Source organism: Nothoprocta perdicaria, unplaced genomic scaffold (assembly GCF_003342845.1).
Source record: "Nothoprocta perdicaria isolate Ctin4 unplaced genomic scaffold, notPer1 scaffold_376, whole genome shotgun sequence".
Lineage (NCBI taxonomy): Eukaryota > Metazoa > Chordata > Aves > Tinamiformes > Tinamidae > Nothoprocta > Nothoprocta perdicaria.
In genome coordinates, this window is record NW_020455617.1 from 63,591 (window position 1) to 87,469 (window position 23,879).

Genomic DNA, 23,879 nt, shown 5'->3' on the forward strand with positions numbered 1-23,879 from the left:
CAAAATTACTTTCTATTGTAGGTGTCCTTCTTCAGACTGTTGGCCAGATGCCACAGAACTCCTTGTCTCCTRCTTCTGTGATTCAGTAGTGAACCTGAAGATCTTTTAGTAATGAAATAGTGCCTCGAGATGTCAGAATTGCTGCAGTGTTTCAAGTGTTTCAAGACTTTTACTCCTGAGTCTTCCTTTGTCAGCAGCATGCTGTTCTTCTGGGTTGGATTTCTTCTTGGTGCGCGTGTGTTTTTAAAAGCTCAGGAGTAAAGGATCAGAAGGATCCTGCCATCAGAAGGATGTTTTCAACACCTTTGCAGCTCTTTGGACAGCTTAGTTAACTGAAGCTGAACTTGGACCTGGCTTCCTGAGTTGATTTCAGTACTGACACTCATTTTTGTACTGCTTTTGGAGGCTATGTTTTCATTGTATCACAGTTTCTAGTCTATACTGTAAATACATAGATGTGGAGGCTCCACTTCCTTACTTTTGGTGTTTGTTTTTAAGCCCCCTCTCCAAACCGTGCAACATAAAGGAGTGCATTAGCAGTGTAAGAAAACCCAAATGATTCATCATTTCAGCAGGTGCAAAGCGGATGTCATCGTACAGCCAGGTGGAGGGCCGAGCCCAGGAGGAGTTGGCTGGCTTTCTGCTTTGTTTTCTTTTTTTTTTTTTGTTTTTGTTTTTGTTTTTGTTTTCATTCTTTTGGCAAACAGTACCTGTTTGTGCTCCTGTTGTGGCTTAGGGAACATACCTCAGCAAGGGCTTAGAGAATCAGTGCAGATAATAAGGTTTTGCAGGGCAGAAAACTAACTCTCCCTCCTTCAGCAGAGGAAACCTTCTCTTCCTCTCCAAAAGGGAGTCTGTGCTTCCCTTTCTTTAAATAAATGCTCTTCCTTTCCCAGTTCCTAGTCTTTTTGCTGGGAATTTCCTTTAAGAGGAACACCTTCCTGTTGCTCCCAGGTGGACTATCAAGAYCTCATTTGGCGATGTTTCCTGCCTCAAATCAGGTCTCAGAAAGTACCTCCGCCCTCCCGCCCACAAGGTTTTGAGCGCCTGGACTATCTGCCAGCCAAATTCCTGGGCTGGTGCTGAAGGCAGCTATGGGGAGATGCTGCATTGTGCCGGACCACCAGCGCCCCTTCCTCTTCCTCACTGCCTGTGCCGTGCCAGGGAACGTGGGTTAGGATGGCCAAGTGCCGAGGAGGAAGCGGCCACCAGCCAGACGCCGAGGAGTGACGACTAAACCGAAATGGGTAAGCAAAGCTGTCAATAACCAGTGCAACTTTATCCCTAAAGAAGGCCAGCGTGGGCTGTAGCTTTTAGTGAGACAGGTGGGAACGAGTTGACAGTGGGGTTCGTGGCAGCACCAGTCTTTTGGGAAGCCTGGGGGGCTTGAGACATTCTCTTGGGATATTCCCAGTCAGGAAGGGTTCATAGACAAAGCAGAAGAGAGTTAGCAAAGGGGAAGAAGGTGGGGCAGGTAAAGAAGAGAAAGAGGCAGAAGACAAGTTAGGAGGAAGATGCAGAGCAGCTGCAAAGACCTGAGGGCAGGAATCTGAAGGTACAAAACCTGTAGGACACATTAAATGGCATGAGGACCGTGTTATGGTGTCACATGAGCTTGCTGCACTCTGAAGGACTTGGCAGGAGTGCAGCCTGCTCTGATCCTTGTGTCCTATTAGTGCCTGGAATGTATTAGGTACAGGTATTAGGTACCTTCTCTAGAGGGCTTTGCATTTCCTTTCATCCCTAAAACATCCATTTCGCGTGTGCCAGGGTCACAACGGAGACCAAGCAGTGGTACTTGGGAATGATGGTGAAACTTGCTTCAAAACCACTGCCCCTGATCCAAACAAAAATGCTAATGTAGACACACTCCAAGGGAAAACCTTCTGCAGGCCCCCGTGATATTTGGAAGTTGTAGTTTCACCAAAAAATGGTTTATTCTGTGGTAAGATTATACATGAGCAGCCTCTTAAGCCCTAGGAACACCATTAGGCAGCTTAATTTCTCCTCTGTGACCTATTAATGGATAGGGTAGGGTTGGCTGTGAGAGGCTGAACTTGGACGTTCCAAAAATACTGAATTGAATTATTGGCCCTCCACAGAATAAAAGGAGAAACTTACACTTAGTCAGCACATTGAACTTGTGCAGTTGAATAGATTCAGAGATAAGGTGACTAGTTAAGTCATTGCCACGTGTTATCKAACGCTGTAATACATTTTGGCTAATTTCTTGCCAACGAGCAACGGAGGAAGCATGTTTTATTCCCTTGGATAGTTGATTCATACCTGCCGCAATTTGTGTCTCCATCTCACAGGTGAGACTAGGTAATGAACTAGTCTGACAACACCTCTAAAGCTTCAGTTGGGTTCCTTTGAGCAATTACCCAAGCAAAGCTGCCATTTTGCCATGCAGTAGAAAACCTGAACAAATAAACTCTTAATTTGATTAAACTGCTTTGGCAGAAGTGTTACATGTATTAAATTAGATTTAAAAGATAACATTTTTGATGGTCTGGAAGCCACATTTTGCTCTGTAAGCTACTGGAGAGACATCTTGTGAGAACTAGTTGACACATTGACAAGTTTCCTTACTGACAGCGTCTTATTAGCATTAGCTGATGTATATTATTATTTATCTGTTCTTTCTTCCCCCCTGAATTATATCTGATGAGTAAATGCTTATTGATGGTAAGGAAGTGGGTGGAGTTAGGGCGGGATCAAGAGTGAAAATTGTTATCACTGACAGTATCAGAGGTGGCATCCTTCAGAGGGCAGCAGCCTTCTCCTGGGGATGGTTTTGGCTCTTAGGATGTGTGCTATCTCTTTGTCTATTGAAGTTGGCTGGATTCTGCACTACAGATGACTAAATATTGGCCAAAAGGCAGCAGGTTGGCATTCTGAAGGAGCGAACATGGAAAAACATAGAGGGGGCTCCAGTCTTGTGGAAGGCAAGATTTTGTTGGTCCTGCCGATTCTGTTTCTGGTGCTAGTCCTGTTGCCTTCGATGCTTAGAGTGTCGCTGGGGATTTCTCATATCTATGTGAAAATTGTAATAAAAACGTTCGAGGTAAGTTGAGTTTTGAGTTAAAAGGTACGTGTTGACTGCGAGACGTGCTTAATGAAATGGGGTGTTGGATATAGGTGGTGTAAAAGTCAGCAGAGAGACTTCTGCGAATTTGGGGAGTCTTGAATGTGCTTTTTATAGCTTGTACTGATGCTGTAGCTCCTTCAAATGGGGCATTCAGTGATACCCAGTTATGTGAAGGGCTGCAATCCAGCACTAACTTGAGGTGCTCTTCAGTTAAAAACGAGATTCTGCAATATGGTGCCTTTGTAAGTAAGAATGCTTCACGGTGTATTAATTAGCAAATCTCAGTGAAAGCATCTATTTCTTTATGGGAGGTTGTAGCTAACAAGAAAATGTATTTTAGAGGTATATAAGTTCTAATGGCTTTATTTGAACTATTTTAGTCAGGTAGTACTAGTGAATGCTGTTTGTGGAAAAAATACCAATGGTGTAGGTCTGCGTTTTCCATTTATATGTCCGGGTGATTCAGCTGTCAGTCACACGTTCAGTTGTACAAGACTTGAGGAATCCAGGCTGTCTTCTAAACGTGCATCTTTTTCTATAGATGAATACATAGGTCGTGGTTAAGACCCTGATTTTGCCAACATTATTGGTGATGCTAGGGATATCACTGGCTTTAAGAARCCAGAATTGTATTTATTTGAAACCTGACTTTTCATATCTGTCAGTGGCCAAAAGCAGGTGCTGTGATCTCATTATCTTGAACAGAGAAGTATTTCACCTTTCCTGTAGATGAATTCTATTTGGTTTCTTCTAACGAATACACTTTTGTAGCTGTTGCAGAAAATGCATTATTACTGTTGTTACTGTTATTATCATTAAACTATCGGAGCCATCTAGTTGTGCAGYAGAAAATATCCCTATTGATGCTCGTGGCACATCCATCTGATCTCCCCAGCTCTGTCTTGTAGCTCTCTTGGACGTCTGCCCACCCCCTCCATACTGGTTTAAAAACTCTTGCTCAGAGACTGTCTGCAACTGTTTTTACATCCTCTAGCACAGTAGCACTTGAGTCAGGCCTGCAAACTTCAAGGCTTGCCTCTATCTTTGGATATTCCTATCAATGGGAATTGACTGGCTCTGAGTTATGTTGACTTTGAAGCCACTGTGAGTGACACTGGCTTTCTTAGGTGCTGGTTTTCTATCAGCTAGCAGCACGCTGATTGAATTCTTGCTGGCAACCGGAGAGAGAGGCTTGTGGCACTTCTGTGTGCAACTGATTTCATCAGGCGCGCTCACATCAAACACAAACCCGAGGAGCTCGCTGGGCAGCTTTGCAGCTGCAGTCTGCAGATATCTCTGCAATTTTTGTCGTTTCTTATGCCTTTCCCTGTTYGAAAGGAATTTTGACCCACTGACTGGGCATCGACTATCAGCAGGCAATTCTCTCCTGATGATGATGCTAAATATTTTTGTTCTGTCGTCCATTCTTAACAGGTTGCAAGCAGGATTATCTGGTCCTCCCCACATGGAGGAGGAATTTATTAAAATATGTATATGCAATCAAATTAACAGTTCTGAGATCAGATACAAGCTTATATACATAGTTGCCCAATTTGCAGCAGCTAATAAAGGAAAGAGCACAACATAATGTGTTGTACTTCTGGTTGGTTCCATGTGGTCTTTATTTTGTTTTGTTTTTCAGTTCAAAGTTATTTTGCCTTCAGGACAGTTAGATAATTATATATATATATATATATATATATTTTTTTTTTTTCCCCCTGTTTTCACCTTCTGATTCATTGCAGCTGTCTTCTCCCAGGTCTTAATCAAAGTACTTCTCAGTATGACACAAGACTAGCTAAGAGGTATCTTGCTTTGGCAGTGGATCACGTTTTTCTGAAACCACTGCTTGAAATGCAGTTTGCTTTGAGCAGGCTTAGATGCTTATTTGACCTTCTGGTCCAGAATTGTCACTTGACATGGATAGTCTGGCCAAGGGTCAGCTTGTTTCTGGCTGGGATTGTATCTGGTTGCCCGAGATCTCGCTCATTAGCAATGGCACAAAGGCTGTTTGGTTCCTGTGGCTAACCTGAATAGCAAAATTTGATGCCTTGCTAGATAACTGTTTAAAAAAAAGTTATAGCACACATTCAATCACATACTGGTGTAWTATGGACTATGTCTCAGGAATGTCACTGCTCTGGGAAGTATTCAACAAGTAGTTGATATTTTGCTCAGGAAAAAGGAAAAACAAAAACCTATTGAAATAGCCACTGGATTCTCCATTGTCTTGCATTTGATTTCGTCCCTTATGTAGTTTAACAAAAAAAGAGTAGAAAATGAAGCCATTCTGATCTGAGAGCACTTCATATTTGCTTTGCACAGCTTTAACTGCCCACATAACATGAGAGGCAGGGACAATCTGTGTTTGATCAAATCCATATCTCATTTAAGTCTGAGAGAAATAAAAGAGTAGATATTAAAATCAAGGAGTATAAGGTCCAAGGGTATTTCTCTGAAAGCTCTGTTTGCAAAGCAAGAATATCTTTAGCCCCGTCTAAATTTCCTGGGGGCTCCAGGTCTCTTAAGACCAGGTTCAAGTTATCAGCACCATTTTTGAGCAATGAGAAATGGTGGCCTACTGTGGGAGGCTAGAGACTGGAAAAATCAGCGTTTTGTTTGTTTGTTTTTGAGGCTGGGTAGATGGTGTAGCAATAAAAKGCTGGCTAGTATAAAATAAATACAGTACCATCCAGTTCTTGTGGGCAGCTAGGAAGCGTGCTTGGAAACAGACTGAAAGCAGCACTGCCCTTACTGCATCTTACTAGAATCTCAGGTAATATTTTGATAGAAAACATATTTCTTAGAGCGTTTTCTGAGAACCTCCCTGTAAAACTGTTGAAATCTGGTGCCCTATTCCYGGTCTGGAGAGTGAGTCCTAGGAAAATTTCCAGCCTCCCACCTGTGAGCACTGCTTCACCCAGCTGCAGAGCTGTCAGGCCGCTCTTGTGCACGCCAAGTGACATCTGCTTCTGGACAGTGGCTGCTGGGTTGTCTCAAACCTCTTCCAGCTCTGTTGTGTTTTGCTAGAGGGCTGAGAACCCCACAAGTCCAGATCTGTCCCACAGGAGAGTTTTGGGAAGGTTTGCAGGAGCTGATCAAGGGCTTATGCTTTTAAGTACACAATTATTCTGAACTAGTCACTGCAACACAGAAGAAATCATCCCAACACAGCACCAAGAAATCTGGACAGACATCTGGAACCCTTCTGAACTGATTTATCTGCCCTCTGATGGGCAGCCAGGAGACTTCTGAATCCTTTCCACTGTTTCAAAACAYACTATCAGAGCTTGCACCTCCTCTTCTGACAAGCACGGGGGTATAAGTGAGTATTTCATATTGTGTAGCTCTTATTCTTCATGTACTATGAAGAGAATAATTATTATAATGAAGTCTTGTACACACTCATTTTGTTTGGAATGTAATTACGGGGAGTTTCAAACAGGTGAGCTGCTCTGAGGTGTCAGTATTCGAGCTGGGGTTAAGGTGAGGGATGTTGAGACGTCTTGTGCCCTCATCCTTCAGAAAGAGGAGGGAGGAAGGCACRGTGCCTGGGTTTTCCTTATTCAGTTGGCAAACTTGGGAATGAAGTTGCTCCATTGAACAGTTAAATTCTGCTTTAGTTGCAACATCTGTGGTTTTGTAAGCTATTTAAAACATCCTTTCATTAGTGTCTCAACCCAGACGAGCGTGATTGCTCTGTCTCAATCCTGTGCAAAACAACGGCAATCGGCAGGTCTTGCTGTRGGTTTCAAAAACAGCTGAAATGGAAGGATGTCACCAAAGGCATAAGAAGGTTAAAAACTGCTTCACTGGGTTGGTCCAAAGCTTGACCTAGAAGCCTCAGAGCAGGTGAACATATGCAGTACTACCAGGATTAAATCTCAGCTGCTCACTGCTGGAGCTCCTGGTGCAATATCCCTGTGTTTCATATTCCCTCAGGATTATCTTCCATAACTTGTAGACTATGCACAAAGCCCAAGGATGTCAACAAATCTGTTCCGGGTTGTGGGCACGTGCAAAATTGAAAGTCTGAAAGATRGTGGAAACGACTTGGGATGAATTCAGTGGCTGTGCACGTCAGTAAGAGGGGAAAGAAACAGTTTGGCAAGAGCTTGCTCTGAAACAGCAGGCTAGATCCTCACCTGCTGTGGGTGGGAGGTCTTCTGGCAGCTGAAGGTACGCGATGAGTGGGTAGTCGCTTTCTTAATCACGAGCAGAGCCCACACAAGGCTCCTGGATGCTGTTAGGACAGACACCTTAAGATAAGTATGGGAAGAGGTGGTATTGAAAAGTGCTACTGCTGACATGTATTTATTACTCCACTCTGTGGCAACATAAAACCTTAAGAAATAGGCAATAGTATTTCAAATGGTCTTTATAGGATTTGTGTATTTATAAGAGATGTTGTGATGTGCTGCATGTATCGTAGGAAAGGCTTTTGGTTTTTTTCCTGGTATATTTGAGTTTGCTAATTGASTTCTGTGCTAGTTTGCCCAAGGGGGAGCAAATAGGGTCAGCTCAAAAACATAAAGACAGGGAAGGGCGAATGCTCATTACTTAGACCTCTCCCTCAAAAGCACTATTCAACAAGAAGTGCCCCCTTCCTCTCCTTGTCTTCTGTTAACACAAACTGTGGGAGTGCCCCTCGGCTGAGATAATCTCTGTTATTCTTTAAAAGGCATTTTAAGGTCTTCTGTTTCCGAATGCTTCTGATCTCAGGGACAGTATTTTGTGTCATTTGCCTGAAGCTGAATAGGGAGGAGAGGGCTCTGGACCTCATGGAATCTCTCAGACAGCTCAGTAATCTGGTTTAAAACCAAGACCTGCATGAGCTCTGAATACAAGTTTGAACCAAATAATTTCCCTTGGCAGTGGCAAAAGGTAATCAATACAACAAATGAAAGGTGTTGTGCATGACAGCCTTACAGCTGAAAGTGAAAAATCAGTGGAACTCCAAGCCAGGGCTTCAGTAAGAAAGGCTCAGACAAGTCACAAAGGGATTTTACAGCATACCTGGCACTGTCAAAATAATAACCATCAACATTTGCTTTTCTCGTTTTGGGAACAGTGGGCCACCCTGCAGATTGAGAAGGGAGTGAAAAAGCAGAAGGCGCTGGCACTTGAAAACTTAATCTCCAACGGTAAGAGCTTTGCGTGGAGCGACACGGCCATGTTCACCTGGTAAAATGGCAGCTGTTCCAAAGTCCTAGCCAGGAAAGAGAGGACAGAAACCTCAAATGGATCCGATAAGTTAAGGAAGAAAACCAGAGCGAAACCAAAGTGGAGTTCAGTGAGCAAATGAATCAAAGAGACWAAGTGTTATAAGCAAGACGCCTGTTGCTGAATCTTCTGCATAGCAGGCAGTCGAGAGAGCAGTGTGGGGAGAGAAAGACATCGCTGATAGTTATTTGGGAAGCTCTCTCCCCTTYTATAGGGATTTTGTACTTGCTGACTGCATCAGTTTTCTCTCTTCAGAGGGTTAGAAGGAGGAATGGATGTTTTTGGCACCTGACACTTCTCTTTGCAGGTTCTCTGTTCCTCTGATTACCCCTAGTATGTAAAAAGACTGAGTCTTAAGTGGTTGCATCAGCCCTCGAATCACTGTTACAGCTTGACCTCTTCTCTAGGTGTGTGGATAGAACTGAAAGACAGTAGAGTTTTGTTTTCCTACTGTTCTTCCCGTTTCCTTTATTTATTATTTTTCCCAGAGAAAGAGACTGGCTCCAAGTCTCACAATGATCCTTTTCCTTCTAGAGGCATTTTCAGTCATAGGAATCCAAGGCGGATTGTCCAGTTTGTCAGCTGAATGCTTTAGGATCTGATGATCCTAACAGTATCCTTCCTGACAGTGTTGTTTGCTTTCCAATGTATTTGTGGGGAAAACGTGGTCAACTTCATAATTTTGGGAGGTGAAGTGACTCAAAAAGGGGAGAGGATGAGGGGGAGAAAGGAAAACATATTACAGGAAGGTGTAACGTAAGAAAGAATAAATGAGGCCCCAACAACAAAACAAACACTGCCTGACTTTTTGCATCACAGCAAGARCGGGACCTATAATCCTGGCAATGCAAGGCTGTCTGCTAAAGGATAATGAAGAAGATGTCGCGCTCGGGGTTTTACTGGCAGCCCCTCTGAATGCTTGACTCTTCTACAATGTGAGACATGACAGGGCACAGGGTTAGAGAAGCAACCTGGGGGTTAACAGCCGGTCCACAAACCAAACGTACCCATGCAACTGCTGCGCGTGCTTACGGAACTACTCCTAAAAACGAGGAGTATTTTCTTCTTTTTTAGAAATTCGATTGTCCATTTTTTTTGTGTGTGGAAGGAAGCCTCATTTCCTAATGCGGGTGTTTCTTGTTTGCTTTTCACTATTAAGGAATAATCCAGAGGGAGGAAACCTCCATGGAAGAGGAGATGGCCGGCCAGCGGCAAGGATGCTTCAGCCTGGCTGATGTTTTGTATTTCTCCAAGAAGGGCTTGGAGGCTGTTGCAGATGATGAAGTCACGCGGCGCTTCTCCTCCGAGGAGCTGGTCTCCTGGAACCTCCTTAGCAGAACTAATGTCAACTTCCACCAGGTCAGCTGGCAACTGACCTTCGTGTGGATCAGTGGGATCCTAATCCGGTACTGTCTCCTGTTGCCTCTTCGGTGAGCCGGATGCAATTAGCTGGAGTTTCTTGTTTGTTTTGYTCTGTCACTTCTTGCAAAAGATCCAGGATGTGGTTTTGATTAGTGCAGAAATGAGAGYGTGGCATGACTTTGTGGCTCTCGTTTCTTTTAAGCTAGAAAATAGTTAAAAAACTCTCATGTCTTAGATCAGTACCCTTCTTATTGAAGTACATGTGCCTGTGTGTAAGCTTAGACTGACCGCTTAATGAGACAGCTTTTCGTGCAGAAATGTCTTCAGTATTTGTTTTGCTTCATCATTAGTAAATAATGATATTTAATTTTCATGATTATGTGGTAAGTTTCTGTCCAGTACAGAAATATGTCCTGACATTTCTAGATACATTTTTAAAAACTAAATGAGTCTCTGCTTTGTGTTTTGTAATATAATCTTAGCTACTTTAAAGAATCACACAGCCAGTATTTAGCCTCATAGAACTTGGTGGATTCTTTACTGCCTGACAGCTTGAGCTCCAGCCGTGGTGCTTTTTGCAATATGTGCTCCAGGCATACAGAAGGTTTTGGATTCAATGCAGGATTAAGTGAATGCAAATCTATGGTTCCTGTTATCCCTTTGGACTTAATGGGTTTGTGTTGCTAATTAGATGCCGCTAGTGGCGGAGAGAAGCATACTAGAAAGGATAAAGGGATTAAAAGATTTTTTTTTGCTTGATCTTCTAGTTTGCTGCTTTCCATCAACTAAGAGGTTTATTTTACTTTGTAGCATCGGCTTGTCTTCTTTTAGTATCCTCTTCCTGGTTTCAGCAACCACACTTGTAGGACAGTTTCCAAATGGCAGGTAAATGTGTGCCGAGAGCTCGTTGCGTTTCTCTTGCRTTTCTTCAAATAATTGAATTAGGGCATTAGAATATAATTCTGCTTGAGCCGAGAGGATTAATTGTGGAAGACTGTGGGGTGTTATTTTTCTGCTGTAAACTCACAGAGTACTGCAAGGTAATAGGATTCAAAAGTGGATTTGCAGGGCAAGGCAGAAAGATGCTGCTGGGGTAACCCAGAGGGATGCTKTGTTTTGCAGGGGAAAATAAAGAAAATGCTGTGTTTTGCAGGGGAAAATTCTTTGCCTCAGAACAGGGCAAGTAAATATTGTCATGAGCGGCCCAGTATTAGTGCTGTGAGGTTGTTAAGTTCTGCCAGTGTAAACAACTCAAATGTGATTTACCAGCTCAGTGTTTCTATATTTAATGAATGCTAATGAATGAATTAAAAGCAGTTTCTTCCGGAGCAAATCTGTAGATCAAAACTCCTGCTTGAATTCCCTCTGCTTTGAATCTGATGATTTTATAATAAACCTGAACAGAGGGATGCAGTCAACAATATCTTGGATGACGAGTTAGCTCGTTCTGTTAGGCATGACTGTTATAATTACAAGTCAGCTTGGGGGGGGTGTTTTGCAAAAATAAAAAAAAACCCTGTTGGGGTAAGTTGGGAGGTTTCCCTGATGCTGTGTTCTGAGTGAATGCAGAGAAGTGCAAAGGGATGCAAGGGTTTATTTCTTGCAGGGTTAAATGCTGGCTGAGCAACCAGGTGCAGATGACGTGTGCTGCGTTAGGGGTGCGATGCCTGAGCGGGGCCGTTCATTTCCACAACAGGTGAGTGGTGCCAGGCTCGTCTCAGCTCCTCCTTGGTCAGGCCCACTCCGTGGTCCCAAGCATCTCGAATTTCAGAGGGGGATTTTTATTCCATAATTGCATAAGTAGTATGATGGATGAGGTTAGATTCGGGAATTTAGATAATCTAAACCCTATCTGCCTTKCTCTCAAGGCATTTTGATGCCACGACTGTGTTTTCTGTGGTGTGTTTGCAGGGAATGCAAAGGTGGAATAATGCTCTATACTTGTTTAAATTTAAACTTGGACATATTTCTCAGAACCTACAATGGTTTTATTAGCTGAKTTCACTAAATAGTCCTCCATGCCCTTTCTCAGAGTACATTGTGGATGGTATTTCAGTAAAACTTCCTAATATCTTGCTTAGTTTTTCTTGGGAAGACAACAAAAAATCGTGCTCTAATATGCCTGAACTCAGAGTTTCAGTGTCTGAGTAGTCTTTAATATATGCCTCTCTGAATGGTAACGTATGCAACCAAAATTTCTTTGCAGAGAAATTGATTATGAGGAATGAGAAGCTATGAGGAAACTAATACACAGAAATAAGGAATTTATTGAAATGCCCAAACTAATGAATTCTGAAGGATACTTTAAAGAATGAGGCAAGAGATGAGGAGTTATCCACTATACCGTACTGCCAGAAGTTCTAATTTGTGTGATAGTAATATTCTTATTTGAATAATGTTTTGCATTCTTCTGCTTCYTAGCAGATGTGCTGCAGATGTGCTGCATGTGTGAAATGCCTCTATGGCTGAGAGTTTCTGTGGCTGGTGTACGTTGGCTAGGTGGATTTCTTGGTGGGGTCTGGAGGATAAACCTCAAGTAATTCCTTGTACGGTTGTCATTGCAGGGAAAACAGACCGCAGAAAGGAGGCATCTGCGTAGCCAACCACACGTCTCCATTAGATGTCCTAATCCTGGCTAGCGATGGATGCTATTCTTTGGTATGAACRCGAGAATCGTTAACGAGCGGCACTGTTGAGATGCCCACAGAGATGTGGTGGATGAGATCACATGCTTATGGGTAGAGAAAGTGGGGTATGAGAGAGGGAGCGGGGTTCAGATTCTCCCTTTCAGGACCGCAGAGTGATGAACGCAGGTAGGTGTGGACACAGTTTTGACCAAGAGCACCAGGATCACGTGTGAATGGGCTCAGAAATACGTCTTCTTGCAGTACTCTATCTTTTAAATGTGTGCATGTGTTTGCATAGTAACCAGTTTGTTTGGGGCTTGCAGGTTGGCCAGGTACACGGAGGGCTTCTGGGACTTATTCAGAAATCTTGCATGAAAACCGCTCAGCATGTTTTGTTTGAACGTTCAGAAATGAAAGACCGTCACCTGGTGAGAAAAAAGTAAGGTAGCGAGGTGGTAATTGTCCCGTGAGGTTTAGAAACTGTGAGCCATAAGTGTGAATTCAGAATGTTCTGAYTCTGCCTCTCCTCTTGCTGGGCAACTGTAGGTTGTCATCAGCGTAAGCTGTGTAACTGCTCCGTCACCTTTGGCCCAAGATGTAACAAGCCCCTTGCGGACTCCTGCCTCGTAGCTTCTGGGAATTCCTGCATTTCCGTGGCCACCCTGCCTGCCTCAAATTCAAGGCTGATAACTCAGGACGGCAGGACAGGAATTCAAGTTTTGTCAGCGTGTTTAAGTTGTAATTGTCAATTGTTTCCGGCCATTGCTCATCTTCATGAAAGAGGATGAGGTGCAGCTACTGTCAAGCAAGTGTCTGTGGCAGCCAGTTTCCTTTAGAAAAGGAACCTGGAGATAAACTGCACACTCTTGATTCTTAGGAAAGAGGATATATGTCTTGGAAAGCTAATTTTGTGTGTCAGTAAGTGTCCTCTACATAGTGGTAATATACTTATTTGTAAACAATGCACCAAATGTAGTAGAAGGCTGTCAGAATTCTTATCTAGATGAAGAGAATCACTAAGTATAGATAAAACTGATGCTTAGAAGACGGAAAACATGAAATCTTGAAACATGGAACRCTGCTCTACTTTAGACAATAGAAAAAATTGCCTTTTTTCCTAGCTGGAGCCTGTCAGAGAGAATCAGGAAGTAATTCGTGTCTTTCAAGTCTCACTGTTAACTGTGTTTTAACTGTGTTAAAATGTTTGAAATAAAAGGATAGCTCTTGGCTTTGGCAGAAAAGCTCTTTAGGCTGTTGACAAGAGAACCCCCCGGGTGAAGCACTGCAGCAGTTCCTACCCTGGTGGCAACTAGTGACTGGCGGGCAGCAGTTGGGCTGTGGCTTTTTCTTGTCATATTTGGGCGCTTGCGTATGTTGAGATTCGTGGCTGAGTATGAATGAGAGGATTGTCTGGGAAAGTGGAATTTACCCTTGAATTCTATTTTTGCTTCTACAGAATTAGAGAGCACATTGCAGATAAGACCAAATTGCCCATTTTAATTTTTCCAGAAGGTAAGAAAAACTACACAGATTTTACTGATTTTTACTGTGCTCACTTCCTAATATCATGTGCAGTTTCTTACACCTGACCTTTACAATGAAGCTTTTATTTTATTATTTTTATTCTTTAGAATTAATTAGCTCTTGTGAGATATTAAAAGTCAGAATCAATTACTTCACCCCAGTTTTATGACGATGTATTTGGTTTGGGTAGCAGAAGAGAGAACAGACTCTGGGCTTTATCCTCCAGCAACTGAACTCTCCTTGAGGCAAATTCTGCTCGATTTGTTGATGCTTTTATTGGRATGGATAAACTCCTCACCTGTTTTAATTCTGGCCAGGTACCTGCATAAATAACACCTCAGTCATGATGTTTAAGAAGGGAAGCTTTGAGGTGGGAGGGACTATCCATCCAGTAGCAATCAAGGTAATGGATCTCCCATTCCCAAGCTTTCTCTGCTCTTTTCGTCCGGGGGCTCCTGACTCTCTCTTCACTTCTCTTCATGAAAGCAYGGGACTGTAAATTGATTATTTTCTTGCCATTTCCAGAGCTTTCTGAGTAGCCTTGGTGCMATCTCTACCTCTGAATGTATTATTTTTTTCCTGCAGCTATGATGTTGTCTAATCCATGAGATTAGACAACATCAGTTGCAGGTATTGTGAGCATTATCAAGCAAACCTTGTAGACAGTATATCTGCAGGTATAGACATCACTACGAGTTTTTGCTTTGTTTTTGAGTGGATGTATCTGGTTATAGTTGAGATTTGTTTCTATGGGGTTGTCCTAGTTTGGGCTCTTATTTTAAAAGGTTAACTTTTATTAACTTCTATTAAAAGTGAAAACATGGAGCTTSAGCCTGCATTTATTGCTACTTCTAGGAGTGCGATTAGATTTGCCCCTTTTAAATTAGATTTAAGAGGCTGAGCTGTGACTTCRTGGCCAAAAAGAGCAACTTATGTGGTTCAACTCAGGTCCAGCTGTAGGGCGTGTGTAGTCCAGGACAGACTCCTGTTTTGCATGTACTAGTTTGGGTTTTTTTGTGCCTCTCAATTGTCAAGTCTTAAAACTAATCCTGTGAGTCAAGTGTCAAGTCTTAAAACAAATCCTTCTTTGAGTATCCTTTTGCTTTTTCATCTTTGAAGTGATTCTCTAATCTCAGGCTGATCTCTGATTGCTGTTACTTCTGCGTATACATCATGTACATCTCTGCATATGGCTTATATAGGAGATCATGCCCTTCAGCCTATTGTTCCTATGTTCCAGTATGACCCTCGCTTTGGAGATCCGTTCTGGAACAGCATGAAATACTCCACGATGACTTATGCTTTTAAACTGCTGACCAGTTGGGCTATTGTCTGCAATGTGTGGTACCTGCCACCAATGGTCAAAGAGGTACTTGTGCTTCTGTGTGTTTTGGAGATGCTTGTAACTGTTTTCTGGGGAAAGGTTCTGGGAGGAGTCTTGGGAAGGGGCATTCTGGTTTTGATTTTTCATGACAACCTTGCGGACAAAAGGCAGAAATGACACTGTGGTCTTAAAATTAAGGCAAGCTTGGAAATGAGAAAATGCAGCATGGTAGGACAGTGGAAACAGCCTAAATGCAGCCCTGTGTTTGCCTCTACAGGGGAGAGGTTTCCTTGGTGTACCCTTGGAGTAAATAAAGCCCGTGAGAGAGCTATAGGCTTTCCACACTATTTATCTGTTTATCTGTGCATGTTGGTATCCCCAAGCACTTACAGTTGGGCAGCTCGAGAGTATTCGCTGTTCCTACCTGCTTGCTGCAGTGAAAAGATGCCTTAGCACAGCTAATGTTGCCAAGGACGAAAAGCTGTGGAAGAAGAGCTAGGATCTCCTCCCTCGCTTATGTCTTGTTAGAATTCTTGGTTTCCCCAAGCTGATAACTTTTATAGCAGCTGGGTTTATACAGAATCCATCTTAGAAATTGGGAAAGAAACTGACCTTAATTTGAATAGACTTGAGCGGGGACAGCAGTAGGCATGAGATGGTGAAGACAGATGTTTGGCCCAGAAGTTTGTTATTTTAATTTAAGATGCACTATGTTACCTTTTCCTAGGGATGTCAGTGTCTAGGCTGAATCTGCCAGGGCTGGGAGGTTTTCTGCCTGTAAGCTGAGGATATTAGATGAGGTAACCAGAGTTGCAGAGCATCCTGCTTCCTTTTAGTTCTGAATGGTTGCAAACCCCGTGGGCTGACTCGCCAGGTTCCCCAAAAACTGCTCTGCAGGTCAACTTTGGGCCTGGCATAAACCTCTCAAAGCCTGCTCCCCAGCAAGGAGTATCCCTTCAAGTAAGGTGCAGAGAACGTGTTAAACATGTAAAGCAATTCATTTCTTTCTCTTTCAGGAAGAAGAAGATGCRGTTCACTTTGCTGACAGAGTCAAGGCTGTCATTGCTGCTCAGGGAGGGATGTCTGTACTTCCTTGGTATGAAGCAACACCCTTTCAAGTTGGCCTTGAAACATGGCTAGGTGTTCGGTAATCTGGAAGTTTGCCCTACAAGTCTGGAAGCTTTTAAAGTTTCTTCTAAATTTGCCTTGTTTTGGTTGTAGTCCACCACCCTTATTGACTTGGAGAGAGGATTTTCTCATTGCCTGAAGAATTCCTCTAAAATAAGCAAACTAACACAGTTTAAAAAGAGGAACAAATCTGTCAGAATGTGGATCCAGGCAGCACGCAGAATTTGATGAAAATTAAAAGAAAAACATTGTTTATATTTAGTAATAAATCTTGGCCATACACATCATTAGCGTTGTGCTGAAAAAGTGATGTTAAGGTGAAAGTTGCTGTCACTATATAATAATTTGACGATATAATCTAAATATTGTAAACTTTATCCACCTTTACCATGAAATAAACTCAAGGCTGCTTTTTAATCTGTATCTTCCAGGGATGGAGGACTGAAAAGGAAAAAGGTCAAAGAGTCTTTCAAGGAGGAGCAACAGAAAAAGTATTGTCGGATAGTAGTAGAAAATGGAGCAGTGGGAAATGGAAATGTGCATTGAATGGCGTTTATTTTACCTCATTTTTTCCCCTCAGGTTTTATCCAGAAACAGAGCGATATTTTCTAGTAAACCTCCTGTCTTTATGAGGTGCCCCTGTAAGATAGGTTGCATACAACATGGCAGAGAAGCCATAAGCAGTGTTGTGTTTTAAGTAATAATGTATGTTTATAAATAGGAAGATTTATAATGTATTTTTTTATTTCTCTCCAATGTTGAGAACTCTCTGCAATAAAATTAGTAGGTGTGACTAGAACACCAATTCTCTGATCTTTTGAGGTAACGTTGAAAACTGAGATGTTAACTTCTTAGCTCTTCATAAAACATCTCCATTCTCCCAGCCTATAGTAACAATTTGTTTTAGCAGTTTTCCTGTGAGCCAGAGGCACTGGGGTACATTAGAGATAAACCCTGCTGATGTCAGAAGCCATTGAGGAGTTCACTGAAATACATTTTTGGAGTTGGAAGTTGGAGATGAAGCTTTGGCGGTCTCAGGAAAAGGAGCAATTGCAGACCTTGCTCGTCACGTTACAAGATGAGGAGCTGCAAGGTAGGAAGTGCTCAAGGGTCCTGCTGAAAAGCAGAGGAGCAGCTGTAAAAATAGCGTAAAAATAACGTGTCCCAGATTCCCAGTTTTGTCACTGGGATAAATTAATCTGAAGAAAGGACGATATGATAGAAAAATGTACCGTGTTGTTGCATTGTGTCTTGACTTCTGGATTTGCTGTATCCCTTTCTACATCTGTTTTTATGTGTTGCATGAATTAAAGAGAACTCTGTCATGCCCTCTATTAACATCTGTTGGACTCATTTATGGCTAGCTGCCTTCTTGTCTCATCACTGGTTGTGAAAGCTGCCGATGGCTCTCTGGCGAGCCCGCTCTGCACAAAGAATTCATGTGAGTGCTCTTAAGGCATGTGAGATGTAAATATTCCAGCCACCTTTAGAATTTCCTTCTATAAAATGTTTGCTTTCCCTTTGAGTAGCTCTCGCTAGGAGGAATCTGTCTTTTTTTCATGATCTGAATGTCACTAATGAAGCACACACAAATAGACATGACTTTGCTCTGCCTAAATTGCTGGAAGACAGATGAGGCGGTGAGGACAGTTCATGAGGTTTGCCTTACAGCAGCTCATTGCCTGAGTCTCGCTGGAGGTGGCAGATGTGGCATGGCAACTATATGCACAGCACTGCACAAACAGAGACTCGCAAACTGCCCAGCCCTGGAGAGTTTAGAGTTTAATTCTACAAATATATTGCACTGCTTTGCTAAAAGGTTTAGGCAGCCTGAAACTGCTTTTGATTGTCCGCTGCTGAAGCAGAGTAAGGTAAATTCCATGTAGATGATTGTCCTGGACTTAATATCTCTGTGTCCGCTTGATAAACAAGTTCTTTCAATGTCGGGAGGCCCAGTAATTTTAACTGAACCAAATATCAGAAGGGATCAAAAGTTCAGAGCTTTCCATAGAGTTTTCAGAAAAAAAACACATTACAGACTGTTAACTGTGTGTGGGGGGGAGTGGAATTATTATGGAGATACACGAGGCTGCTGGGGTTGAGAGATCTGCTAATAAGCAACTTAATGACCTCCTGCACTCCATGAGAAATGAGTCATAATTTGTTAAGATATCTATTGATATCCCAGCAATGTGCTTTATAACGAGTGCAATGATTGCCACCTAGTGGCACCTAGTCAGTGCTGGAGAGGTGTCCCACCTACASATCCCTCAGCCTTTCATTTAATGCAGAATCATCCTAAATACTGATGAATTAATGATTTTTTTTTTCCCTAGATTTCCAGGAAAATACATTAGTACTCCCAGCTCAATAGCCTGAAGGAAGCTATTGTTCCTGTAAAAAAATGACTGCCAACTTGTGCTTGCTTGGGGTTGGGTCGTCTTAGCCCTGTGACACCCCAAGAGCGGAGATAGTTCTGTGCTCTACCTGCTTCCGAATCAGCCGCAGGTCTGACCTCCCTGCGCTTCCTCTGTGTTTTAATATCCAACAGAAGCAGGATTGCAAGCCTGGCATGTTCTTGCAGGCCCTGTGCCCGCCGTCATTYGCTGTGCTTAGTTCTTGTAGCCAACTCCTTAATTCCCGCAGTACATGGATGTTGTTTGCTCCCGTTTTGGGAGAGGGGATGTCTCTGCATGAACAAGTGCTTGGAGGATCACGTTGGGGAGGTGCTTTGAACTTGCAGTTCCTTAGGCTGTAGTGGAAACAGTRACCAGTTAAAGGCTGCTAGAAAATTAAAAGACCAGCTAAATGCAACCTCAAACTCTTCCTTGTAAGCTTGCTACAAAAGGAATGGAGGGAAGAAAAGGAGGGAAGCYGTCTGGGCAGCTTTCACCTGATGTTGATTTGAGCCTGAAGGGGCTCTAAAAAAAAACCCCACGTGTCCTGGAGGTTGCCTGTAGTTTGAGGCCTAATATTGRGCAGGACAAAGCAGACAGATCGCAGATCTTCACAGACAGGACTGCTGTTTTGTGGCCTTTCTGGAGGATTTGCTTTTGGAAGCGACTGTGAAGAAATGGCAGTTTGCTCACGCTCTTTGGAGCACACGTCCCACCTTTGAAGTGGCCTCTGGAGGTGCCCAGGGAGGGGATTATTTAGTTTTTGAAAAGTCAGCTTAGAATTTAGTGAGCACATTCCGAGCTGTATTTATTTAGCTTGCCTTTATTAAAGCCATGAAGGATTTGAGCTGCGTGGCCATTTCCCTGCTGCCCTCCTCCTCCTCGATTTATTATTCTGTTTAAGGATGGCTCCTCAATTAGCGTGCTGGGCTCCTTTGTGAGTGGGGTTCACTGTGATCAATGGTCATCAAGGCTAGCATTTAGTACACCCAATCAATGATATTCTCTATAATGGCCCTCGTATTGACTGGTTTCTAATTTTACAGTATGTTGAGCCCTGTTGAACTCTTTTAATATGATAATTGCTTTACTAATCAGTGGTCGTGATTTGTGTGCAAATGTGGATTATTGACAGCACTGCGTATCCCTGGGTATTTGGGCTTGGCTATAAGGAGGATAGATACGGTGAAACCGGAACCATATCCATGGATATGAAATACATAATAGCGTCTCCAGTATTATTCYTCTCATATATTAGACTTTTAAAAAWATATATATATAATATATCTTATTATATATCTCCTTAGATAACGCATAAAGAAATATTTGTTTTTATATGGGATAGCTACTAAATGGCCATTTATGACTCAACAGACATCTCCTACTAAACAGTACATTTCATAGAAAGTAATAAAACATTTGTTCACTAATTTGCACCTAGAATAGTATTATCAATTAGATAATAGATTACCAAAAAAAAAAAAAAAAAAAGCTCATCATATATGTCTAAAGGCCACCTTCTATGCTCAGAATAGCTTGACAAGAGACACATGAGATATAAGTGTATGTTATACATAACACCATGCAGAAAAGGATATATGTTTTTATGCCATTACTGAACCCCAGGGGCTCTGCCTTGCCCTGGCTGCCCCATTACGGGGGACACGGGGTGCTGGTGGGTGCATGTTTGGCTTGGCATCGGGCTGTCTGGTCCACGCGCTGCTCTCGCTGGGGGGCCAGGAGGTGGCAGCTCTGTGCCCGTGTCTAACCCTGCCTTGAGGAACAGGCTGCGATTAACGCTTGGTTGTGAAGTCTATCCTTGATATATATGGTTTTTAAAGTAAATTAATTTGTTGGAGAGCATCCTTTCCTGATGTGGAAAGTAGTATACACATTATCTGCCGTTCTTGTAGCTGGGGGGGTCGACTCTAAGCAATAAAATCCCTCTGGTGATGGAGCCTTTCAGCASAAATGCTTTAAAGGGCATAAAGGGGGGATTACTGCTAAATTGCATTTTGATGCCTCTCTGGTGTTACAGAGCTAAGCTTAAGTATGTGCTGAAATATTTTGTGGTATTAAGGCCACCATATTTAGCCGCCAGCGGGATCAAGCCCGGAAGCAGCCCACTGCAACATGTCTGAGTGCCCTGCTTGCTGGAAAGGTCCAAAAATGTTGTTTCCAGGCTGACTGGGAGCCTCAGCTGTCCCATGCCAACCAGATAGGTTGTGCTGTAGGTGGGAGGCCAGATTTTCAAAAAGTTTGAGCTTTGGCTTTCTAAATTAAGAGCCGCAAGTGCTTTGACACACACAAAAATTAGCCCTTTCGGCCCTACTCGTGTGACTCGTGCAATTCAGAGAAGCGTTTCCTGACTCGTGCAATTCAGAGAAGCGTTTCCTGACCTGGAGAAGGTAGGACAGGAGTTTGACTCTGGAGCCCTCTTGTGATTTATTCAGCCAGGATGAGGCGCTGTCTGTGCCAAAGATGATATCACCATTGACTCAARATAGCACTCCAAAAGAAGGACTTGAAGCAAAAACTCGGACCTGAGTTACCTGGGAGTCTGTTAGGCGAGACAGCAGGAGACTCTGTGTAAGCTCCTATTGCAAACTGGGGTGCTTCAGGGTAACCTGTCTCCCATACTTTCTGTGGAAAAAAAAACAAGAAAAAAATGTAACCGTGAAGAGAAATGAGGCTTGGGGCTTTGAATGGAGTTTTAATGGTAAGTGGAGCATTGAGCTTCCAGAAACCTAAATCCCTTTGTGGAAGTTTTCCTCGGATTCTCAAGGCAGGGAGGGTTGCTCAAGCGGGGCACATGTCSCACCGCTCTGCCTAAAAGCAGTATAAAAGCCAGCCTGGTGGTTAGGGCTTGTGTCTATTTTGGGTGTAATTTGAGCAAGAGGTCAGTGACAGCAGAGCTGGAGACTAAAATTCCCATTAGGTTGCAGGGAGCAAAGCTGAAAACGTCTGACTGTATATAAAGTGCATCAGTTTTTACAGTATACAGCAAATACAGCAGCAGAGGAAAAGCATAAGTTGCCTGCAGTCAAAAGACAGATGTAGGGCTGAGGAATGGCACTGAGTGCTTTCCTGGCTATCCGCCACTCTGGAATGGCAAGAGATAAAAGCTAACACTGGGATAACTATGATCTATCTGACCATATTTATTTTCAATAAAATACTGCTATTTGCATGAGATTAAACTGTCTTTTCTGAAGCTGCCTAGCTGTCGTGACAGGAGACAAATGACACGCCACTTTTTTATTAGATCTGCCCTCCTAGAAATCAATAATGTATACAATAAGTTAGAACATGAAGTGCTAARCGAAGGAGCGCTTCCCAGACACTCTTCCGGAATTGGTTTCGTGGCGTTTCCTTATTCCTGGAAGCCAAGTTCACAGCTATACGCTCTGTGGATCGAAAACTCCGTAGGCATCGATATTTCAATAGGATAAAATAACAATAGCCAAAAGAAGATCAAGATAGATTATGGAGAAATGCTACCAGTGTAGCATGGCTGAGGAGAATATTACATTTCGTTCTTGGTCTTTAGTCCAATCCAACTGTCACAATCACGCATCATATGTCCTACAACCCCCCTTTTTTTGTCAGGCAATTAATTTAAATGYGTTTTCATTAAACATAATAATATATACAATCTTTGCTAATCAAATATTAGGACTCCTGCTAACTTCCCGGAAAATTAAATAAAAAACATCTTTTTGCATCCACTGAAATCTCCGCTCTACATTAACTGGCATCATTTTGCTAACTGGTGAAATAAATTGTACTATGATACTTTTAAGTTATTTGAAATGCAACATTCCAATATTTTGTTGAAGTTTTGCTTCAAGTTTATCATCCCTGCCCCATTCTTACGGGCTGTGTTTGTTTCTAGCAGTTTATACTTTCTGTTGGGAAATACTCCAGTAAGAGCTATGACCACATGTAGTCTTTTYGTATAAAATAGTTCTTCAGAAAAACAAAACTGGGTAAATTATGGATATCATCACTGTGTCCATGCCTCAGGTGGGCTGATGCTTACTCCTGCTGAAAGTCCAGTCCTCCTGCTTGGAAGGAAAAAGTAATTTCTATTAGGAAAAAAGATTTACTGGTTAAAGCGAGGCAGAGGAATTGTGTTGTATGTTGTGCACATGCAGACATGTGAACAACGTGTGAAATGTCCGATTCYGATGCAGATAAACAAAACGTAATAGGGGACTTAATTTGGTTTCTCGGTACATAAATGATTGGTGGTTTATAACAGCTGTAATTTCTTTTTTACAAGACAAAGGCCACTGGATAATTAGAGCAAAGGTGCGTTCTGCTTTATTTTTTCATAAGTCAACAATTTCTTTGGTAGATAATTGTTAATCGCCAGCTATTCTGCGATGGGAATGCAAGATAAAGACRAAGGATGAACTTCAGCACGCTTAATGCCAGGACTTTGACAGCGTCTCTTTCTCTAAAAAGAAGCTGTCACGTTGTTAAATGCGATTCCTCCTTACTGTACCAGGCAGAGAAGCAGCTTTGAGCGGGTGGAACTCAAGAACAGTGCTGGTTTTCTCCCATTTAACACAAGTGGCTTTGTGAAATACTGGGGGAAGGGATCCCAGAATGCGGTAAAACAGGGGTTTCTGTTTATGTGCTTGCAACTTACCTCCGTCACTCTCTGCGCAGAATTGCAGGGCCGTGTCTGAAGCTCTGCTGCTGATACAATTGCTCTCGGCTGGCAGTTTTTCTCCCGGTGACCCGTAGCGAGGGCAGGGATAAAACGGGCTGTGAGGAGCCGCTGGAGCCTGCAGGCCTTGGGCCACCCCTGCTCTCCTCCGGGATGGGCCAGGAGCAGTAAATAAGACCCTCCACACAAGACACCTGTGGGGGTCTCTGTGTCTGTGTGTGTGGGGGGTTGTTTCCTAAGCCCCTCATCTGGGCTCTGGCCGGGCAAGCGGGAGCCCTGACCCTGCGCGCCCCAAGGAGGCCCCGGGCTCGGGCCGCCCGCCTCACGGCGGCATCAACGGCGCCGCCCGCGCTGCGCGGGGGCGGGCTTTGCGAGCGAGGGCGGASGGATGAGTTAAACATCAATCAATAAATAAATAGATAAATGGATAGGGCAGCGGGGTAGTAAATCAGCAGCTGGCGGGGCCGGGGCGGGGGCTGCGGCCTGGGGGCGGGCCCGGCGGCGCCCGCCGGGGCTTAGGGGCGGC

The 23,879-nt window shown here is 43.1% G+C and overlaps 1 protein-coding gene across 1 annotated transcript; it reads left to right on the top strand.

Annotated features, from left to right (window-relative positions):
• The first annotated feature begins 2,911 nt into the window (after positions 1 to 2,911).
• LOC112951904 (glycerol-3-phosphate acyltransferase 3-like) lies at positions 2,912 to 17,374 on the top strand. The gene is made up of 12 exons (XM_026044679.1): positions 2,912 to 3,067; positions 8,163 to 8,235; positions 9,474 to 9,744; positions 10,487 to 10,561; positions 11,283 to 11,372; positions 12,241 to 12,334; positions 12,627 to 12,742; positions 13,760 to 13,815; positions 14,145 to 14,230; positions 15,068 to 15,196; positions 16,168 to 16,247; positions 16,711 to 17,374. The coding sequence occupies exons 1-12, from the start codon at positions 2,912 to 2,914 to the stop codon at positions 16,823 to 16,825; spliced, it is 1,341 nt and encodes a 446-aa protein (XP_025900464.1). The 3' UTR covers positions 16,826 to 17,374.
• The last annotated feature ends 6,505 nt before the right edge of the window (positions 17,375 to 23,879 follow it).